The following is a 23,513-nucleotide window of genomic DNA, read 5'->3' on the forward strand; positions in this document are numbered from 1 at the left end:
TTGTGGTTCATCTCAATTAAAGGAGCCAAGAAAGCACCCTGGTGGGACACATGCTCTTTAATTACTCAAAGAGGCCCACTGCTGTTGGGATTCCTTTTTATTAATGGGTGCTGCCGAGGCCTATATTTTTGTTTGATTGTCTCTGGGATACTTCTTTAGTTTCCCACCCAAGTGCCCCCTAATAATTGCACCTGATATGCCAGGCCCTGGACTTCATCTAGTTTTATAGTCACATTGGCAGTAATCGTTTCATCAGTGACTTAAGTATAGCACTGCAGCCACATGTTTTTCAGTTAGCCCTACTATCAGAATGTTATTAATGTAATGGATGACTAAAATGTCAATGAGGACTTGGGCTTATTGAAGATCAAGCCCTAGTCAATAATGACATATTACAAGAAATAGAGTAAAAGTGTATGCAGGCTGTTTTGTGTGAATGCAAATTGGTCCTAATCCTCTTCATGCAAAGGGACTGAGTAAAAGTCATTAGCCAGATCAGTAACAGTGTACAAGTTTTCCCTATGGGTTGCCACCATTGTGTACTGATGACAATATCAGGGGCCAAAGCTGGAACTTCTCCATTTAACCTGTGAAAATCTATCAACCTCCATGCTCTGAGGCTTTCCTAACTAGCCAGACAGGGCTATTATATTATGACAGGATGGCTATCAGCACCTCTGCTTATCTTGTCTTGAATTAACAGAATAGTGTCCTTTTCCCCATCATGGATTCAGTATTTTTGTTGAACAGTATGCAGTGGTTTGGGCAACTCTGTAGTTTGCAAGGAATGTACCTGGCCCATTATGCTTGAGTCTGTCCTTGTTGTGGTGCATACCCCTTGAGGTGGCGATGGCATTCAATACTACACATAGTCAGAATGTTAATAACCTAATTATATACTTAGTGGTGGGGACTACAATCATCAGCACACAAAATGGTCCAGAGGACCCCATCCACAAACACACGTGGACTTATCCATCATGGGTAACTACACCATCCTCAACCACCAAAAGCTACTCCTACAAGGACCTAAAATTATTGCCATTGGAGTACCAGTACCCAAGGGCTCCCATAAAAGTCTGAATTCCACCTCCACCTTTCATTCTGTCCTGACAGGGGCATAGGGCCTCTAGTTTCAGGTAGGGACTCAGAGACCTTGGCCCCATCCCTAACTGTGCTGTAGACATTTGAGTCTACTATGCCCCATCATCAAACGTGCACCAGCCAGGGTGCATGAGGCTCCCCTGGGTCCATCCACATCTGTCCTCCACTTACAGAGAAGGACTTCATTTCAACAGTTTTGTTTTCAGCAATGCCATCAGTGGTTTCACACTAAGTGAAAACTCATCTTATTTGATGCGTGTAGGCAGCCAGGATCAGGAGACATTTCCTACATGGGACCCCTTTACTTCTCTCAGAGATCAATTGTGACCCCTAAGACACCATGTGAGTTGGGAGTTGGCATGAGAGCAGGAAGGCAGTCAAAAGCCAGAATATAGTTTCCATACTCTTTTGAGAACCCACCTCACATTTCCACCCTCATCCATTGCACCAGCTCATCCTTGTTGTTAGAGAGATAATCCACATCCCATTTGTCATCATATGTCCAGAGGGAGAGGCCAGTAGTTCAGTCAGTCCATCACTACTACCCCATCTACAGAACTGGCAGGTCTTTTCAGTGGGGCTAGCCCTTTTGTGTCCACCATTTCATGGTGTTTTATTAGCAGCTCTGGATCTCTTGGTAAGGAAGTGTTCCAGGCCCAAGGCCCATTCTTATGCAGCTAAGTTGGGGGTCTTTACCAAGTTGAGGGTCTAAAGACGGCATGCATAAGACTGCCTTACCCAAGGGTACATAACAAGTCCCTTTCAATATTACTCCCTCTCTTCTTACCAAATTAAAAAAGAGAAAAAGGAAAAAAATGCATACAAGGAAACTTTTAGAAGTGATGGATATGTTATTGCCTTGATTGTAATATCATGCATGTACACATATGTCCAGATTCATCAAACAAACATGAATTTTTTCCTTGTGTATCTGTTATGTCTCACTAAAATTCTTAAAAATAAAAAAGACTTCTCTCTACTCTCTTCCACTTGCTGCATACAAACACATCTTTTTTTATACAATTTATTTATTTTTTATAATTTACATCCAAGTTAGCACATGGTGGAACAATTTCATGAGTAGATTCCTTAAGCCCCTTTCCCGTTTAGCCCATCCCCCTCCACAACCCCTCCAGCAACCCTCTGTTTGTTCTCTATATTTAAGAGTCTCTTATGTTTTGTCCCCCTTCGTGTTTTTATATTATTTTTGCTTCCCTTCCCTATGTTCATGTTTTGTATCTTAAAGTCCTCATATGAGTGAAGTTGTATGATTTTTGTCTTTCTCTGACTAATTTTGCTTAGCATAATACCCTCTTATTCCATCCACATAGTTGCAAATGGCAAGATTTTATTCTTTTTGATTGCCGCATAATACTCCATTGTATATAAATACACCACATCTTTTTGATCCATTCATTCATCCATCGGTGGACATTTCAACTCTTTGGCTATTGTTGATAGTGCTGCTATAAACATTCAGGTGCATGTGTCCGTTTGAAACAGCGTACCTGTATCCCTTGAATAAATACCTAGTAGTTCAATAGCTGGGTTGTAGGGTAGTTCTATTTTTAATTTTTTGAGGAATCTCCATACTGTTTTCCAGAGTGGCTGCACCAGTTTGGATTCCCACCAGCAGTGCAAAAGAGATCCTCTTTTTTTTTTTAAACATTTATTCATTTTTGAAAGAGAGAGCACAAAGGGGGGAGGGCTAGAGAGAGAGAGGGAGACACAGAACCCGAAGCAGGCTCCAGGTTCTGAGCTGTCAGCACAGAGCCTGATGTGGGGCTTGAACTCACGGACCATGAGATTACGACCTGAGCCGAAGTCGGCCGCTTAACCGACTGAGCCACCCAGGCACCCCCAAAAGAGATCCTTTTTCTTCACATCCTCAACAACATCTGTTGTTGCCTGAGTTGTTAATGTTAGCCATTCTGACGGTGTGTGGTAGTATCTCAGTGTGGTTTTGATTTGTATTTCCCTGATGATGAGTGATGTTGAGCATTTTTTCATGTGTCAGTTGGCCATCTGGATGTCTTCTTTGGAGAAGTGTCTATTCCTGTCATTTGCCCATTTCTTTACTGGATTATTTTTTGGCTGTTGAGTTTGATAAGTTCTCTATAGATTTTGGATACCAACCCTTTATCTGGTATGTCATTTGCAAATATCTTCTTCCATTCTGCCAGTTGCCTTCTGGTTTTGCTGATTGTTTCCTTCCCTGTGCAGAAGCTTTTTATTTTGATGAGGTCCCAGCAATTGTTTTGCTTTTGTTTCCCTTGCCTCCAGAGATGTGTTGAGTAAGAAGTTGCTGCAGCCAAGGTCAAAGAGGTTTTTGCCTGCTTTCTCCTCGAGGATTTTGATGGCTTCCTGTCCTATGTTTAGGTCTTTCATCCATTTTGAGTTTATTTTTGTGTATGGTGTAAGAAAGTGGTTCGGGTTCATTCTTCTGCGTGTTGCTGTCCAGTTTTCCGAGCACCACTTGCTGAAGAGACTGTCTTTATTCCATTGGATATTCTTTTCTGCTTTGTCAAAGATTAGTTGACCATATGTTTGTGGGTCCATTTCTGGGTTCTCTATTCCGTTCCATTGATCTGAGTGTCTTTTCTTGTGCCAGTACCATACTGTCCAGATGATTACAGCTTTGTAATATAGGTTGAAGTCCGGGATTGTGATGCCTCCTGCTTTGGTTTTCTTTTTCAAGGTTGCTTTGGCTATTCGGGATCTTTTCTGGTTCCATACAAATTTTAGGATTGTTTGTTCTAGCTCTGTGAAGAATGATGGTGTTATTTGGTAGGTATTGCATTGAGTATGTAGATTGCTTTGGGTAATATTGACATTTTAACAATATTCTTCCTATCTAGGAGCATGGAATCTTTTCCCAGTTTTTTGTGTCTTCTTCAATTTCTTTCATAAGCTTTCTATAGTTTTCAGTGTATATAGATTTTTCACCTCTTTGGTTAGATTCATTCCTAGGTATTTTATGGGTTTTGGTGTAATTGTAAATGGGATCAATTCCTTGATTTCTCTTTCTGTTGCTTCATTCTTGGTGTATAGGAATGCAACTGATTTCTATGCATTGATTTTATATCCTGTGACTTTGCTGAATTCATTGATCAGTTCTAGCAGTTTTTTGATGGAATCTTTGGGGTTTTCCATGTAGAGTATCATGTCATCTGTGAAGAGTGAAAGTTTGAACTCCTCCTGCCTGATTTGGATGCTTTTTACTTCTTTGTGTTGTCTGATTGCTGAAGCTAAGACTTCCAATACTAGGTTAAAAAACAGTGGTGAGAGTGGACATCCCTGTCTTGTTCTGATCTTAGCGGGGAAAGCTCTCAGTTTTTCCCCATTGAGGATGATATTAATGTTGGATCTTTCATATATGGCTTTATTATCTCAAGCTATGGTCCTTCTATCCCTACTTTCTTGAGGGTTTTTATCAAGAAAGAATGCTGTATTTTGTCAAATGCTTTCTCTGCATCTTTTGAGAAGATCATGTGGCTCTTGTCCTTTCTTCTATTGATGTGATGAATCACATTTATTGTTTTGTGGATACTGAAGCAGCCCTGCATCCCAGGTATAAATCCTACTTGGTGATGGTGAATAATTTTTTTAATGTATTGTTGGATCCAGTTGGCTAATATCTTGTTGAGGATTTTTGTATCCATGTTCATCAGGGAAATTGGTCTATAGTTCTCCTTTTTAGTGGGGTCTTTGTGTGGTTTTGGATCAAGGTAATGCTGGCTTCATAGAGTTTGGAAGTTTTCCTTTCATTTCTATTTTTTGGAACAGTTTCAAGACAACAGGTGTCAACTCCTCCTTATATGTTTGGTAGAATTCCCCTGGAAAGCCATCTGGCCCTGGACTCTTGTTTTTTGGAAGATTTTTTTATTACTGATTTTGATTTTTTTACTGGTTATGTGTCTGTTCAAATTTTCTATTTCTTCCTGTTTCAGTTTTGGTAGTGTATATGTTTCTAGCCATAGAATTTACCCATTGGTTTCTAGCCAAGGAATTTACCCATTCCTTCCAGATTGCCCATTTTATTGGCATATAATTGCTCATAATAATGTCTTATTATTGTATTTCTGCTGCAAACACATCCTCTTCTTGACAGGCCACCTGCATTTGGTTCATTTTAACTCTTTCACTGTATTCCTATTGGGAGTATTCATATAACACAAATGCATTTTAGTAAAAATTAGCATTTCTTCTAGAAGCATGAATTATTGTCCCTTAAAAATACAACTCATTATGATATCATGCTACACAATAATTTTTACAGGTCTTAACATTTTCTTTCAAAAGGAATTTTGCAAAAATGTTGATTAGCTAGAGCGTGTGACAAATATGCCCAGCCTCTTCGTTCAGCAAATCATTTCATCTGTGTTTCTTTTCTGTTTTCATATATTTGTATATTTATTCATTCAAAATTATTTATTGAGAAGCAACTATGTATTAGGCACTGTGTTAAACAGTATTCACATTTGAATAGAATTTTGTGTAATGGAAGACAACAATGCTTTTAGATAGTATAATAGAAATAAGCTTCAGAGTATAGTAGAAACCCAAAATAGATCCATTACCAAAAAGGCAACTGGAGTTTTCATCTAAGTTATTTTATAGTTTCTAAAGTGCTGTCATGGGTACCATCTTATTTAATTAAGTTCCTGCATTGTGGGCAGGGCATGTTATAGGTAAAGAACCAAGACTTAGGAAGAGAGGCAGTCAGTTGAGAGGCATGACTGAATAAAGTGAAGTACGATTCAGTTAGTGTCTTTGCTCTACCTATATTTGGCTGTGGAACTTGGATAGTCATTTCATCTTTGATGGCTTTCTTTTCTTTTTTTTTTCTTTTATTTTTTTAATGTTTATTTTTGAGAGAGAGCGCGAGCTGGGATGGGGCAGAGAGGGAGACATAGAATCTGAAGCAGGTTCCAGGCTCCAAGCTGACAGCACAGAACCTGATGCAAGGCTTGAATCCATGAGCCACAAGATCATGACCTCAGCCTAAGTCAAATGCTTAACCTGCTGAGCCACGCAGACGCCCTGATGGCCTATTTTCAAATCTGTAATTGGAAAGAAGTGAGGAAACTACCTATATGCTATCTTAGATCTGGGATTGTGATTTTATGCTGGGAGAGCTCTCCTTAGTCTTTGGCTCATCCATTGTTGATTTCTTGGGAGTAAATATATCACATAATACTTTTTTTGGGTTTCTCCCTATCTTGCCTCCAGGAAGACCATCTCCTTTGAGCCATCTCCATGAATCTCTGGACTGCCCTTTGACTTTGCTGCTCATTAACATATTTATGCCTCCCTTTCGTCTAATGGTTACGTAATTCTACCTTGTCTCTGCTATTCTGTGCTCTTATCTCCATCGCTACCAGAAGCTAAATTTTGAGTGTCTCCTGTCAGCCCTAGTCTACAGAACACTATCACTCTGGATCTTCTCAGTAATGTGTGTGCACCCATCACCAGTATTTTCCTTATTGCCTTGGTAAACAGAGTATTCTCTGGGCCCTTATGAGGAACATATTCAACTGGTAGGTCTTCTGAGCTTATATAATAGATCCTATCCGGCATGCTTTTCTTTGTCTTTAAATTTCTTCCTTTCTCATTGTGCCACAGTGATTCTGGCATCTCTGTTTCATTTAATATTAACCATTGCTTTTTCCTAGAGCTATCCAGCAATGTGTTAGGCCATTTCCAAAGGCCCTTACAGGGCCTTACATCCTCTTTCAAAGGAGACTGCCCTTTATCCAAAAACTCTCCCACATTCTGTTTTCTGTTCCCACACCCTCAGCAACCACCGACATATTCTCCTGGTTCTTGCTGGTTCAAGTTGCCCCATTCCTATAGCACTCCGTAGCATATATTGAGTTACTAATTTCATATTAAAGGGTCATCTTAGAGGTCGTCCTGCCCTGGAGCAAGGAGATTGGGCTGTTTTATCCTGTATCATTCCCCACTGGCTGTAGGCCTTATCATGGAGGAGGGAAAGGGTTTAGACAGGAGGACACTGTGGAGCATAACCTCCCAGGAATCTTTGTGCCAGGTGATTCCTTTCAAGCATGGTCATTTCTCCAGAGAGAGGTGCAGCTATGAACCATTAGCAGTCAACACAGGAGCAAGTAGGAAGATTAGCCTTGTATATTAGGATATGGGGATCTGGGTGGGGCATCAACAGCATCTACTACAGGTGTCTCAAGTTCCTCCTATGTGGTCGAGACTTTACCAACAAACATCATCTCATTCAGTGATATGCTAGAGATAACTTGAATCAGGTTACAAGACATTATGCACATCCCCTTGCAAATACGAGTTCCATAACATCTGTTGTTGGTAGCTTGAAACTGGCTGTAGATGGAGTATTTACATCACAGAAATCTGCAAATGCAACAGTTCAGGGCCCCATCCCCCGGAACTGGTTGTTCAAACTTTGACCAGCATACACCTGCATTTAATCCTTACTACAACTTTATGAAGTTGGTTTCACCATTTAATAAATGAGAAAACTGAGGATCAGAGTGATTAATATACTTGCCATCTCTCATGTTGCTAATAAGCTATAGAATTCGAAATTAAATCTAGTTTTGTTTGATTCTAGAATGTGGACTTCTACTGTTATAGCACATTGCTTTTTTTTTTTTTTTTTTTTAACATAGAAACTTCAGTGTTTTTTGAATCCTTTGAGAGAGTTGGCTAAATTTCTAGGTGATCCTCAATATACTTTGATCACAAACATTTTCTATTCCAAGTTAATGGCTTAATTGAAGATATTCCTCTAGTAAATAGCAGCCTCAGGACATTTCACTTTATCAGTTTGTTTCTGTTTTAAGCATTCTTCTCTTTACCTGTTTTCTTTCCTAACTCCTCTTTGTGGAATGTAAAATGCACCCAGAAAATATTTGTTAAATGAAAAAACGATGACCCTATAATATGAAATTAGTTTTTTCTACGGGATTATTTAATAGTTACATAAAGGGCAAATTAGCATACCCCGCTCTAATTAAAATCATAGGCTAAACATTTTCCCAAAATGCCACAGTACCGTGTGAGAAATACTCTGTTGAATCAGAGTTGATAAATGTTTGAAAAAGGGGTAGCTTACTCTCAAGCAACTAAGGGATTTTCAGTGAATTTTTAATTAAATAGAAGTGCAACACAGACTATACAATTGTTCAGTTCTACCCTATGTTACATTATTATGTAAATTGAATAGTTAAGCTGAAAATTACTTTAGTCTTCACATAGACTTAAATCTTTTCAACTTTTGTGGTGTGGAATTGACTTCTGTTGTGTTTTTATTTGTATTTCTGAAGCAAGGAGAAGTCAGACTGAAATGTTTGAAAGCTCTACAAAGTCTATATACCAATAGAGAATTATTCCCCAAATTGGAGTTATTCACTAACCGATTCAAGGTAAGCATCAAAAATGCTTAGCTTATTTTGTTTTTTACTTTTAACATGCTAGTTCTAGCTAGTTTAGCAAATAACCTTACCATAACAAGTGTTTAGCTCATATTCTTTTCTACATATTTTTTAAATAAGCCTGTATTAAATAGATTAATGAATCTCTGCTTTACAAAAGATATTACCAACATGAGTTCTTATGTATTGCCTTCAGCAGAAGGCTCTCCTGCTTTAAAATAATATTTTCTTTATATACAACTTTTTATAACTATTAATTTTGTACATGAAGTGTTATTAGTCTCGGTATTAGGGAATGCCAGTTGATGAGAAAGATTTTAGATTATGAACATTTATACTAACCACCTCCTTTATATGTGTAAGACTATGATAATATGGTTTTAAGAGTAAAGCTTTCTATTTAATCTACCATTAATCTTGCATATACTTCCCAAAGATATTCTCTTGGGTCAGTCCCAATTTATTTTCTGCTCATGTTTCATTTGATTTTTAACTTTTTTTTCAGGATCGCATTGTATCAATGACACTTGATAAGGAATATGATGTTGCTGTGGAAGCTATTCGATTGGTTACTCTGATACTTCAGTAAGTATATTTGTTAATAATTTAATCTTGATATTTTAATGTCTTTTTCCCAGCTTTATTGATGTACTTCACATACATAACCCTAATATATATTGTTATCACATTAGGTTCTACTTTTACATTTTAAGGAAATGTTTTCTGTTTTTCTCTCTTTTTGTTTTTTATTTTGACTTTGTTTGTTTCTTCAATGTAAAAGTTTTCTTTTGCAGTCCAGAGGAAATATCAGCAAAGTAAATACCTTTCTATTTTTAAAAAGAGAGCAAGAAAGAGAAGGTATCCAAAGGGATAGGTTTTTCAAATAGGCTTCTTTGGAATGGTATAGAAGTAGGGGAAGGGAAATAAGCCATTTAAATTGTGTCATTCGTATGATAGAGATTTTTTTAATAGCAGTAGTTTTTATCTATAGAGCTTTGACTAAAAACTGGGAAGAATGCATGTGAGAGAATGCATGTCTTAGCAAAATCATTACAAATCCTTCTCCCAGTTTGTTACATTGTTTCTATCATACACCATGTACCATCTGTACCATGTCTACGGTTTTGATCTTTTTTTACCCCTTTATGCTCTAGTACCATATTCTTTATCATTGTAGCTTTATGATATATGTTATAAGCAAGACCTCCCCTTTTTGGTTGATTCCTTTTTCTTTGCCTTTCTTTTTAAAACCACTAGCTACCTGTGGATTATTTTTCTTCTGTATGATTTTTTTAAGTACATTTGTCTAATTCCTCAAAAACTTCGGCATTTTAAATATTAGAATTGCATTTGGGGTGCCTGGGTGGCTCGGTTGGTTAAGTATCTGACTTCGGCTCAGGTCATGACAATCTTGCGGTCCATGGGTTCGAGCCCCGCGTTAGGCTCTGTGCTGATAGCTCAGAGCCTGGAACCTGCTTCAGGTTTTGTGTCTCCCTCTCTCTGCCCCTGCCCCACTCACACTCTGTCTCAAAAATGAATAAATGTTAAAAAAATTTTTTTTAAATATTAGAACTGCATTTGTTACCAAACAATCTTTCATTCCTAACTGCTGACTCGGAAAGCCAAACGAGTAAACCTTAGTGTTCTGCTGCAGCCATACTCCATCCCGAGGAATAATGAAGCAACTGGACAAATCGAAAGCATAGCTCCTGTCTAGATTTGCCAGCACTGTTGCCAAACGAACTCAGAGAAACTCATTGTAAGAGAAGCCAGTACTCAAGAGATGAGGGCTTGGAAAAGAGAAAGGGAGAAGTTTATTCGGGGTGCTGGCAGCCGAGGGACGTGGCAAGCTCAGGTCTTACCAACTAACTTCTCCATCAGCAAGATGGACACCTAGAGTTTTATAGGGAGAGGCTCTGGGGGGTACGTACAAGAGAGCAGGCAAATAGCGCATCATCATGGACGAGGATCAGTATGTGTTCAGCCCACCATCATGGACAGGGGAGGGATGTGTGGGATGTGGTCTTCCAGGCATTCTGTTACTTATCAGGGCCTTTCTGGTCTGGCAGTAGGGATGTTCCAGTCATTGCAAAACACCTTTAGCAGTGGTGCCTCAAGAAGCTGTGATAGGAAATCATCACAATGGGTTTGGTTAGAACATGTTTGGTGAGAGTTAAGCTGTCTTCTCTGTTTTTGGTTTTAACTATTGAGGTCTGTGGTTGAGGAAAAGGGCTGGCTAACACATTGAATTTTATGATAGATTTAGGAGAGAATTCAGTTTTTTACAATTTTGTGTCATTTATGCATTAAAATGATGCATTTCTCTATTCAAATCTCATTAGATATTCTACATAAGGTTTAATTTTTTCATAAAAGTATTTCTTAGGTCAATTCTGAAATATTTTATGGTTTTGTTGTTATATGATTAGTATTTAGTGTTAATGATATTTTCTACCTGATTATTGCTGAGACATAGAAATGTTTAATTTTTATGTTAGTCTTATACGTGCAACCTGTTAGAACTCTCATGTATTCTGATGAATTGTTAATTCTTTAGAGTTTACTATGTAGATGATATATATATCACCTGCAAACAATTTCAGTTTTGTCTCATTTCCTCACCTTAAAACTTTGGCTTCATTCTCGTGCTAATTGCATTAGGCAGGACTTTGAGCACTGTAATGTATCACTGAGAGTGAACCTTTTTGTTCTTGTTCTAGGATGGCATCTAACGTTCTTGTTGCTGTGATTTCTAAGATAGGTTTTTGATATGTGATAGAAATCACTTTGTATTGTAAATTTTCTGGGAGGTTCCTTTCATGTATTGATGAGACTGAATGAAATTAATAATTTGGTGGTAAATCACCCTGGCATTTCTAGAATAAATCATATTTGAACAGAATATATTTGGTTTTATTGTGCTTTGCTTGAATACAGTGTCATATTTAATATCTTGGGATTTTCACATCTGTGTTTATGTCTAAATTTGACAGAATTTTTTTGTCCTTTATCCAGTTTTGAAATCTAGGTTTTATCCTCTTTGTAAAATTATCTTCAGTAATTTCTTGCCTTCCCTTTCTGAAACAAATGTTCTGTGACAGATTAATACTTCCTTACAATTTTGAGAGTATACTCTTATCAAAGCCATGTTACTTTTGAATTTGAGGAAAAAAAGTCTTTGATTCCCATTTTTACTTCTTCATTGGTTATCTGTCTAAATTAACTTTTATTTCTTACTGTACTAATTTTGGCTTTTAGAAACATTTTTTATATATCAGTTTCATCACAGTTTTTAAATTTTATAGTTGATATTTTTATTACTCTATAAAACTGTGCTATGTCTCTTTTTCATCTATTTTATTTGTATCCTCTTTTTGTTGATCAGTCATGTCTGTCTTACTATTTTTGTTTTTGAGAGACAGAGAACTTGAGCAGGGGAGGGGCAGAAGGAGAGAGAATCTTAAGCAGGTTCCATGCTCAGTACAGAGCCTAACGCAGAGCTCAATATCATGACCATTGGATCATGACCTTAGCCAAAATCAAGAGTCAGATGCTTAACTGCCTGAGTTCCCAGGCACCCCTGTCTTACCTTCTTTTTAATGAACTAGCTTCTTTAAGTCATTTGTTTCATGTTTTCTAATAATTATACTTAAAGTAATGAATACGCTTTTAAGTACTCTTTTACTACTTTTCCAAAAAATTGGACATAAAGTGTTTGTATATACATTTAGTGAAAAATATTTTGATTATCTTTATGATTACTGATTTAATTATGGATTATTCAGTGGTAGGTTTCTGTTCCTTCCAAATCAGATTGTCTTAAGTTGTCCTTTTTTATTTTATTGTATTATCTGAGAATGTGTTCTGAGTGGTTTGGTCATTTTTCTGTATTTTCTAAATATGTTTTAAAAACAACTAACTGCATGTACAGTTATGTATTTATATTCATTACTTTGAATTTATTTAAATTACCTATATCTTCGAAGTTCTTTTCAAGTCTATTTTAAAATATTTGACACCCTAGTTATTGTTTCCTTGTAAATTTCACAAACTTACCAGTATCTTTCCCTCAAATAAAAAAATACTTGACATTCACCTGTCTGTTTTGTTGGAATTGTCTGGAGTTTAAGATATGTATTGTTAAGGGTGTGTGTGTGTGTCCATCCATCCTTGTGTGTCCTTTATCTAATTTCAATACTTGCTCATTTAGACAAGAGTAAACTTCCCTTTGATATTTCTTCATCCTTTGTTTCTGTGGAAGAGTAATTATTTCGTAGACTTCTTCAAGATTATTTCTCCTGCTGGTTTATTTCTTGAAGAATGTTTCAAATCATCTGAGACCTTGTTGGCTAAAAAATCCTACTTTCTTCACACTTCAGAAAATGGTTTGGCTGGTTTCAAAAGTCTAGTTTTAAGGTTCTTTTCTCCATTTTCATTGGAGGAGATTTGGGTACAACCTTCTTTAAAAGGTACAGTTATGCCCTCCAGCTCTATCAGATATCCTGATTCATTAGGTACATTGGTCCTTTTAGGGATTCCTCAGAGATCTCTCCCCACTCTAGGTATTTGTGACTTCAGTTTCCCGAGTAGATGGTACCTCCTCTGGCTATTTACTTTTGAGTCTCAGCCCCTGACTTTCATATTTCCTCTGTTGGAGTTGCTTGCCCTATAGGTAGTCTTGTTGGGCAAAGTCTTTTAAAACTATTCAGACTGGCTCCCTTCAAGTATTCCATATCCAGCCTGCAGGTAACACAGCCATTTATGAATGGTCCCCTTGTACCCCTTCTCATCTTAATTTACTACCATGTGTTGCTCCAGTCAGCTTTTCACATTTACACTTTTTTAAGTTCTACACCTGGTACCATTTCCTTAAACCTCCTCACAATTGTAAGGGATGTTTATAAAATTTTTATAGTGGTTCTCTGAAACTTTGGCTCTGATTTCTCTGGGGGAGGTTTTGGAGTTATACAATACTCTGACATTTTCTCTTGAAAGAAATACTCTCTATCCATTGTATTGCTCAATCCCCGGATTTCTATTTGTATATTATTTTTGTGAGTAATGAGCTGAGGATCACAAAACCAGCTTTCTAGTCTTTGACAGCGTTTGTATGAAATGATCTGGCCTTATTTCTCTTGGCTTATGGGATCTCTATCAAAATAACATGTAAAGTCACATGTAATCCTGTTATATCTCCTTTAAATTCTTTTTCTATCTGTTAATTTTCCTTCTTTGGGTATAGATTATTTTCTTTTCACTTATAAATTTGGGTTCCTGAGTTATCTCATTAAATTTTGTTTCCTGTGAGTTTAACTTTCTCATAAAGGTATTAGCTAATTTAGCTGATGTCATCATATAATTGGGGGAAGGAATAAAACTTAGGCCTTAGCCTTGTACCTCTCCTCATAATTTAGGGGTATGAGTTGGACATGGGCAAAACATTTCTGCCTCAAGACAGAAAACCTCTGGTTATAATTTGTAACTTCTCCTTGACACTGTTAAAACTGTCTCCTTCAGTGGTAATCTCATGACTCTCAGAGTATGGAAGGGAAATACAGGGACGTGTAGGTCATGGGCTAGCCAGTCTGCCTAAAGATACTGTTAATTTTTCAGTGCCTCTTGGTTCCAACACAACCCTATTGTAACCCTCCCATGCTATATTTGGCTACTGTTTTTGCTTCACAGTGGAATTAGAACAGGCATTGATGAGAGGGGGAAAATATACTTAAAAAAAAAAAAAATGCTCTAACCTGTTTGCCATCCTTGATACGCAGCCCTTTTTCATTCAGAACTACAGCCTCTTATACTGTGATGCAACTACCTTCTTTTGCTGCAAAGGTTACTCTGATTTTCTGGTTATTTGACAGTTCCTTCAACTTCCTCTTCTGAGGCATATCTAGGATTGAATTCTGAGGAATGAACTTCTACCCCTACATCTTGTCAAGTACCTGTACAGCCTGAGAATTCTATACTTTATTCATTGTTCATCTCTAATTGTATCAGACCTTTTTAAACATGTTAATAGTCAGGAAATGGATGTTCCTTTTTTGGAAAAAAATTAAAAACACATTGCTGCAAACTAAGAAATGGCTCCTACTTTAAGAATACATGAATAGAAAGATGAGGAATTTGTGTAAGTGAAGGAATGGTTTTGACTACTGAATCCACTTTATATAGAAAGAAGACAAAGTGGTATTGTAAATATAGTGATAAAATATAATTTAAAATGGATATTTTTCTGGGACACCTGGCTGGTTCAGTCAGTGGATCATGTAACTCTTGATCTCGAGTTCGTTAGTTCAGGCCCCATATTGAACGTAGAGCTTATTACTTAAAAAGAAAGAGAGAGGGAGCAAGGAAGTAAGAAAAGAAAGAAAGACAGTTCTGGAAAGAAGAGTTACCTACTATAATAATAATTTAACTGTGAAATGGACAGATATATTCCTAGTGCCTGTCAACAAAAATGTTAGGCACATTTAAAGAAATTTAGCTAATGTGGGCTGCTATATCTCAAGGTGTATGTACCATGGGTGTCTATGTGTGGAAAGAAATGTGGACATTTTATTTTCTTATTTTATCTGTATTTTCTGAATTTTACATAATGATGATTAGGTATATTTTATAATGAAAGAGAAATATACTTTCAAAGTAAGATTAAAAGAGACAAAAATAAAGTCAGTATGCATTGAGTTTTTATGAACTTTACAAAATTTAAGTAAAGATAGAACTGAAAGTAAACATTTATTTTGGCTCAGATGTTGCTTTCTGAATTTTTCAGTGGAAGTGAAGAAGCTCTTTCCAATGAAGACTGTGAAAATGTTTACCATTTGGTGTACTCAGCACATCGCCCTGTTGCTGTGGCAGCTGGAGAATTCCTTCACAAAAAGTGAGTTAATGATCTTTGAAAACAGTTTCTAATTTTGCATTTTGTTTTGTTGTTGTTTTAGAGTTAGTGGAAGAAAGTAATAGTGACTAAAAACAGTGCTACAAGTGGCCACTTCAAATTCTGGGGACTATAATTTTCTTACAACCTTATGTGCATATCACGAATCAGATCCGCATAAGAATGATGTCCCTTGTGACATACTCCTTTTCCCTGAAATCTAAAAGGATGGTTCTCAGCTAGAGGTGTGAGTGGAGATTGGGGAAGTGCATGAAGTTTATAAAAGCTCCACATGAAGTTTATAATTTATATTTCATTTCACCAGGGTTTTTTTTCCCCCCCTCTCTTAAAATTCTTAGTTCTCATCACCTTCTCAACATTTGTAATCTAAAATCACCTTCAAAATGCCTTCCAACTTTTCATGTTTTTTTTTCACTTTTTCTATGGGGGTGAAGATTATTTTGACCAGTAATTTATAGTGTTTCTGAAAGCTATACAGTTGCGGTTTAATTAAAAAGCAAAACTTTTATCTTATTACTGAAAAGGCTTGAGCTAATGAGATTTTATGAGTATAATTGTTCTTATGCAATACATTTTGATGGTGGCCTACTGTATGTTCTATAATTTATTAGTAAATCACTCTTAAAGTATAAACATATTTGGGAGGGGGCTGTGTTTTACTTTGTTTTTGTTTTTTCGTTCATAGATTTAACTTAGTGACTTTGATCATTGGCAGGTGAACCCCAAAAGTCTACTACATGTAGTAATTTGTGATTATGCTAAGCACAGATATAAATCATGCACCAGGCATCTGTTGTGCATGGGTGATTAACTTTCATAATGAGCAGGCCTAGCCCTCCATTCAGCATCTGCATCTCAGTGCTGCAGCAACAAACTGTTGTGTACTCACTGGTACTTCTCAAAGTGGGAAAAGTTATTTCTATGTGAAAAATCTTTCTTTAAGACAGAAGTTGGCTACTAGTACATGCTGGTAATGAAAGTAAGGAAGAATGTCCAGATTTTTCAAGCATGACTTTTTTTAAAGTAATATATTGAATTTGCCACTGACTGTGACATCTATGGCTAATAGAACCATTCTCTTTCCATATTTATCTTGAGGTGTTGTCTGTCACAAATATCAAGGGTGTACTATAGTCTTAACTTTTCTTCCTTTTCCAGGACTGTTATATTCTCATTAGCATCTGTTCTCTACTTTACTTTTCAAAAAGCTTTGTGTTTTTAGAATTTATTGCTTTTATAGTTTCTGTGAAAAAATACATTATAGAGGTTGGTTGGTTCTCTACAGAATAGAGGCCATAAACTGGCAGCACTTGTGTCAGAAAGACCCTTTGATATATCTTATTTTATCTACATTGTATTTTGCTAAGTTTGAAATACTTGCTAAAAACTTTAAAATTGGAATGTTCTACATTAAAAGCCACAAGTGTAATAAGCCTTTGTTATTTCTTATTTCTTTGTAAAAATGAAGCCAATTCCTATTCAAATGGAAGGTTCACTCAAAGCTTGTTCTATGCCCTTGCTCTGGAGATACAGTTTGAGAACTTTTGATTCTTAATGATGTCTTTGAGCATTCTCCCATCATTTAATATTGTGATCTTTAAAATCTTAACAAGTAAGCTGTAGAATAGCCCCAGGAGTTCTATGATTAAGTTTAGAAGAAAATATGCATGCATGCACATACACATTTAGTCTGTTTTGCAGCTTAGTTTATAAGCTTATACACAAGGTTAACCATACATCCATAAATTAGTAAAACATATCTGAAATGAGTACTTTAATGTCATCAAAAGTCTATAATTTAGTTTTAGAAAAATTAGGTTAATTCCTCAGTACCTGGTATAATTATCTAATTTTGTACATTTTAGTTATAAAGGACCCTCATTTTTTTCCCATTTATTCTTTCCTCTGAAAGCCACCCAAGCAAACAGAACTTTCTCTTAAACCAGTCTGATAGCTATGCTGATGTAGCTTCAAAGTAATGCTCTAATCTTTTCCCCCTGCCATATAGCTTCCCCTTCCCTTCTCCCCCAAAACTCAATTTCTCTGTACTCATTTTCTGCTTGAGATTGGTTTATTTTTATGTTATTCTGTACTCATTTTCTGCTTGAGATTGGTTTCTTTTTATGTTATATGAAATTATTCTCTTTATTCAGTTATTTAGCCTCTCATCTGAAAGGCCCACTGTAATTTCCATAATTAAACCATCATACACTCTATCCCTATTTCTACTGTTTTGTTTTTCCTTATAACACCTGAGATAGCATATATTTACCTACTATTTATTTCTGTCCATTAGAGTGAGAGCTCAGTGAGAATAGGAAGTTTGTCTTTGTTCACTGTTATATCCCATTTAGCTAGAGCAATGCCTGGGAATAAGGCACCTATAGCAGTCCTTAAGGTTTTTTTTAGAATAAATCTTAATAGCCAATGAAAAATTTCAAGTCATATTTTCATCATATTTTAGAAGTTTTGTCACTAAGTGATATTTTTTAAAATTTCCAGTTTATGTCATTTTATTCTGTAGTTAGTACTGTTTTTAGGTACTGAGCTGAAAAGAATGCTAGAAACAATTGTTACAAGTGTGAATTTTTATAATTGTTGATAGAAAATTTGGTTAAATTCTTTAATAACCTGACTCTGAAATTAATATTTAAGAAAATAGGACTATTTAAAATTATATATTCTAGTATCATATAGGATAAAACAGTTTATATTTTTCATAAATACTTGAATACTGGTAAGTTAAAAAGCTTCCTTTTACAGTGTATATATGATTGAATTGTACAAAATTCTTTAGATCTAACCATTTTTTAGCCTATAAAAATATCAGTTACATGGTTTGAAATAAATCAGTAACCTGATCTCTGATAGGTTGTTTTTTTTAACACTGAAATAATTTGCACAGTGAAGGAAAAGACTAAAATGCATATCTATGCAGGTTTGTAACACTCTTGTTTTGTTACTTATTTCTAGGCTGTTTAGCAGACATGATCCACAAGCAGAAGAAGCATTAGCAAAGAGGAGGGGAAGGAATAGTCCAAATGGGAACCTCATTAGAATGCTGGTTCTTTTCTTTCTTGAAAGTGAGGTAAATTTTAACATAGCTCTTTGTTTTATTTTTGTATTAGATTAAATTTTAAATAAAATTGTCATTTAATTCATTGCAATTAATTGCTATTTTTCAATCCTATGAAAATAAGCCTGTTTCTTACAGAATTGCCTGCATGGATTTCCTGATTATAGAATCTCTATTCTGCCTTTTGTAGGAGTACATATGTAGGTGTGGGTCAACACTGAATAGAGGCTAACAGTTTTTAAACTTTTATAATATAGTACTGCATACCTGTTTGTTGTTCCTCTTTGTTTTTCTTGAATTTCTGCCTGTAGCTTTTAAATTATATAAAGAGCCTGTGAAAATTGTCAGGTTGTAAATTAGTTCTAACTTGTTTGAAAATTACATTTTTTAAAGACAAATAAAAGTATGAATTTAAATGTTTTAATTGAAAGATTATAATCTCCATTAGCAGTATTTCCATGTGACATTTTGATGTCAGTTATCCTTAAATAATTTTGTAATTAACATTCATAATGTAGTGTCAATCAGAATCTGCTTCCACAAGTGAACTTTGGTTTGCCCACTAAAATGCTCTTTGGTATTAGAACTATATTTCCTACTGCTAGTATGACACTGAGGGAATGGTAAACTAAACCTAAAGAGAGTTCCTGAATGAATAAACTACTTGTCTTAGAAATGAGTGGGAACAGAATTACAAAGAAAATGGAGAAAATCTAGAAATCTTGGACCCTGAATTTTACTTGGAAAAATATTTTTGGTTTGTGTCAAATGTCCAGGAAGGTAAGATACTTCAAAGATTCTTATTCAAATTTGAAAGTACTGAAGAAACTGTAGGAATGAGAAATAGACAAACAGGCAGCTTATATGAAAATTGAGATCAGAGAGAATTAGGAACTGTGTCAATGGAATGAGTGGAGTTAGGGCAAAACAGGGCAGAAGAGTTACTGATATTTTTTAAGCAAATTGGAATGAACAGAAAATGAATAAAGAAACAAAACGTCTGGAGAGTTACATTCGAGTAAAGGATGTTTTTGGAATAGTGTTTTAAATACATATAGAAATTACATGGGGAGCTTGTTAAATAGCATACCAGTTCTATTCAGTAGCTTTGGGGTGTGGTGTAGCATATTCTAAATATTTTTAGATGCATATTTATGTTGTTTATGCCTCTGGTCCAGAGACCGACTACACTTTATGTTGTAAGGGTTTAAAACATTTTCTTAACAAAGCAAGTGTAGATATAGAATGGTGTAAAATACAAAATACTTGTAAGGTTTAAGATAAAACACTAAATACTCAGTAAATATCACCCTTGTGATAGGCCATTTCAAGTTATACCTTTAGCCATATAGGTTTTAAAGGAGCATGATTAAAAGTATTAACAGAAAATCAGGTTCTGTATGAAAATTTGACTTTAATAACAACAATAGTTTCAAAAATTGATAGGGATGAGATATGCAAATGATATTTTTTTAATGCTTATTTATTTATAGGTTGGGGGAGAGAGAGAATCTCAAGCAGACTCTGCATTGTCAATGCAGAGCCCGACTCAGGGCTCAGTCTCAGGAACCATGAGATCATGACCTGAGCCAAAATCAGGAGTTGAACGCTTAACCAACTGAGCCACACAGGCATCTATGCAAATACTATTTAAACTATTTGTTGAAAAGTTTAAGGAATATATGATAATTTGGACTACTGATCTTGATTATTAATTGAAGGAAAAATTTTCAAATCTCTGAAAGCTCAAGGACTTTTTGATATTTTAAAAGGTATAAGTACTTAGTTTTATAGTTTTATAGTTTCATTTTTTAATTAAAGCAGTAATTTATAATGTATATTACTGTTCTATTTTCAGGTGGCATTACTGTATTCCTATGCTTGCCGCTGTTTACTGAAATGTTGTAAGAAGATTAAAATATATTTCCCACTCCTCTATGGCATTCTTTTCAGTTGCAGAACGACTGCAAATCATTTGTTTTTTAGTTGGTTCATAATCATAATATGTTCTTTATGCCCTCCTCTGTTTCATAAGAAACATTGTTTGTTAAAATCTTTCTTCTTGCCCTATAAAACTAGTGTACACCTGGAGCTGGATGCTTGTTAAAGCCATACTCTTAGGGTGGGATTCTGATGGTGTCCTACTCTGAATTATTCTTTGTTTTGCTACAACACATTAATTAGTAATATTTTAGTAATAGACTTATATAAAGTGGAGTTGCAAGAGACCCTAGAAGTCATAACATAGAATGAATCCAACTTAGGGGCACCTGGGTGGCTCAGTCAGTTAGCGTCTGACTTTGTTTCAGGTCATGATCTCACAGTTCAGTTCATGAGTTCAAGCCCCGCGTTGGGCACTCTGCTGTCAGTGCAGAGCCTGCCTCAGATCCTTTGTCCCCCTCTCTCTCTGCCCTTCGACCCCCACTTAAAAATAAATAAACATTTAAAAAATATTAAAAAAGAATGAGTCTAACTTATAGATGAGTTAACTAGTCAATTAACTAGGATTAACTGGAAGGATTATCCTATTGCTTTCCTTTTTTTTTTTACTGGATGACAAGAGTGACATTTTAGTAATAGAATTCTAAAATACTGAATTAAAAGAAGTTTATAGTCCATGGAGTAGCTTCCATGAATTACAGGTGAAATAATGGAGATTAAGAGATAGGTCTAAACTAGTTGTTAATTTTCTTTTCTTTTTGTATCAGAAAGTAACATTTTAAAGCCAATACAACCTTTATAGCATTCAGTGATTTCAATGATAAAATACCTTGTGTATTTTAGATGAATGACAATCAGTACTTGAATGTGGTAAGTCCAGGTTCCTAATGTGACCATAGAACTTACTATAGAAACTGAGGCTTTTCAGAGTGGCAAAAATGCTATTAATAATTATTCCACAGCAACTAGCATAGCCTAAGACATTGCTAGATAACATACAGAAAGATGGTCACCCTCCTTCTAAGCATATGAAATGATGAAGTTAATTATATCAGTCATTTAAGACAGAAAATTAACAGATTTATTGACATATCCAAGAAATCTCTACAGAGTGATCATGAATGATAATATATGAATGATAACTTTTTTTTATGTATTCAAGATACAACAATAACTGGCTCTATTTCAGCAGAGAATAAAACCCCGTATAAGAGTATTTAGAATTTTAAGCTTAGTAATTTGGGATAATTATTTGCACTGTGAATGATTTTTCATAAAAAGAATCAAAATAAGGTTCCATTATACAGTGAACTCCTTATTGTATTTAACTACTTGGCAGAAAAGTCAGCAGGCAGAGAAAATTTCAGTTAAAATATTATGAGTAATTTTGAAGCCAATTAAAGATGAATCAGAATGTAACCAGAAAATTGTAATTACTCACCAGGGAAATGAGATTAATTTGTCTTACATATAGGTTTAAAGGAGAACCTATGAAATAAATTACACTCAGATATAGAAGAGTAAAATCCACCTTGATATAGATATAATTTTATATATAATCTTAATTTATATGTTACATATAATTTATAAATAAATTTAAATGTAATTTTAATTATTTTGATACACAGTGACTCTTTATAGAGTTACCTTTTTTTAAATCTAATTCCTGAAGAATGCTTCCTGAAGTATGCTTCCAGATACTTGATTTTCATGCTGTTTTTATAAAATTATGATACCAGAAACTATTTTTAGAAAATTTATTTTTGTTTCATTGTTAGTGCTCCACATGGTTTTTATTCCCAGGATTTTTTATAGCCATTGAGAACGCTTCAAGGCCTTCCTTTCGATAGCTTTATCTTTCACTACCAATAGATCCTTGGTATAAAGTGCCTGAAAGATGATTACAAGCTTTTACTGGCCATGTTAGAATTTTTTTTTATCAGACATGGACTTACGTGGTATTCTTGAGGAGATTTGAAACTAGCAAGTTATGTGGTCTTCACAGATGCCCCAAGACAGAGAGACTGTATCATAAACATTATGTCAAACTAATTCCTGACTGATCATGTTATACTAATTATTGTTGCTAATATTGGTGAATTTGAAAGTCATAATCAGAAAATGGGCCAACACATTGTCATGTCCTTCCAGTATACACATTCAGTTTGCAAGAAGTGGTTACTGGTGTTAACAGAAGGGTTCTACTAAGCCACCATCTTAACTAATCAAAAAGATAAGGAAATTGTCAAAGAAGTTAGCAACTACATTGAGAGTATTGGCTATCACATACAAAAAAATTTCTGGAACAATGACAACATACATACCTGAGCTAAGTTTTAATATGCTGTGGTTCAAGGCATAGAGAAATCATTTTTTAAAATGCCAATGGTAATAGAATTATACTATTTAAAGCCTTGAATTGTGCCAACAACTCATTCACCTGAAAACTTCATGCTGAATATCTCAAGATGAAAGAACTGTGAGGAATTTGTGGAAGCTATAAAGTACGTTATTATGAATTCTATTAGAGTTAAATAACCCGGAGTCCCATACAAGGCACAAAATTAGAGGGAAATTTTTAGAGATTTCCTGGTAGATATCTGAAATAAAGCAAAGGTCAGAGCAGAACAGGCTAGTAAAAGGATTAAGCTATAGGTAGTAATTAAGTGGCTGCCTTTAGTTGAGCTTATTCTTCACTTTACAAGTATATTTGGGATGTGGACCTCCTGAGAACAAAGGAGCTGATGTATGCCCCAGATAATTTACAGCCACCAGGAGGAACAGGGAACTTTGGCATTCAAAAGACATTGCATACCTACAGGTTAGAGGGAAAAGGCTGCCCGATTATAGATTCTAGGTTCTCTCTTTTCACTTCCCCTGTATAACCAAGGAACCCAGGACCTTGCAATCAGACTTAAGAAAGGGATTCTAGCTACCATTATTCTTGAGTCTGGAGTATTAACATTACATGAACTAGCAACCAAGAATCACTGAAACTTGAGCAAGCATAAAACCCAACATATTGATGAAAGTTTTTGATTAATTCCCCTGAATGTAAGAG

The 23,513-nt window shown here is 35.4% G+C and overlaps 1 protein-coding gene across 7 annotated transcripts in view; it reads left to right on the top strand.

Annotated features, from left to right (window-relative positions):
• Nucleotides 1–23,513, top strand: part of STAG1 (stromal antigen 1) — a 402,258-nt gene that overhangs the window by 285,085 nt on the left and 93,660 nt on the right. For all 7 annotated transcript variants that reach the window (XM_042998579.1, XM_042998577.1, XM_007087414.3 and 4 more), the window contains 4 exons: nt 8,424–8,522; nt 9,037–9,116; nt 15,310–15,417; nt 18,409–18,523. In XM_042998579.1, coding sequence (XP_042854513.1) covers nt 8,424–8,522; nt 9,037–9,116; nt 15,310–15,417; nt 18,409–18,523 — 402 coding nt within the window. The remainder of the gene's footprint in view (nt 1–8,423; nt 8,523–9,036; nt 9,117–15,309; nt 15,418–18,408; nt 18,524–23,513) is intronic.

Source organism: Panthera tigris, chromosome C2 (assembly GCF_018350195.1).
Source record: "Panthera tigris isolate Pti1 chromosome C2, P.tigris_Pti1_mat1.1, whole genome shotgun sequence".
NCBI lineage: Eukaryota > Metazoa > Chordata > Mammalia > Carnivora > Felidae > Panthera > Panthera tigris.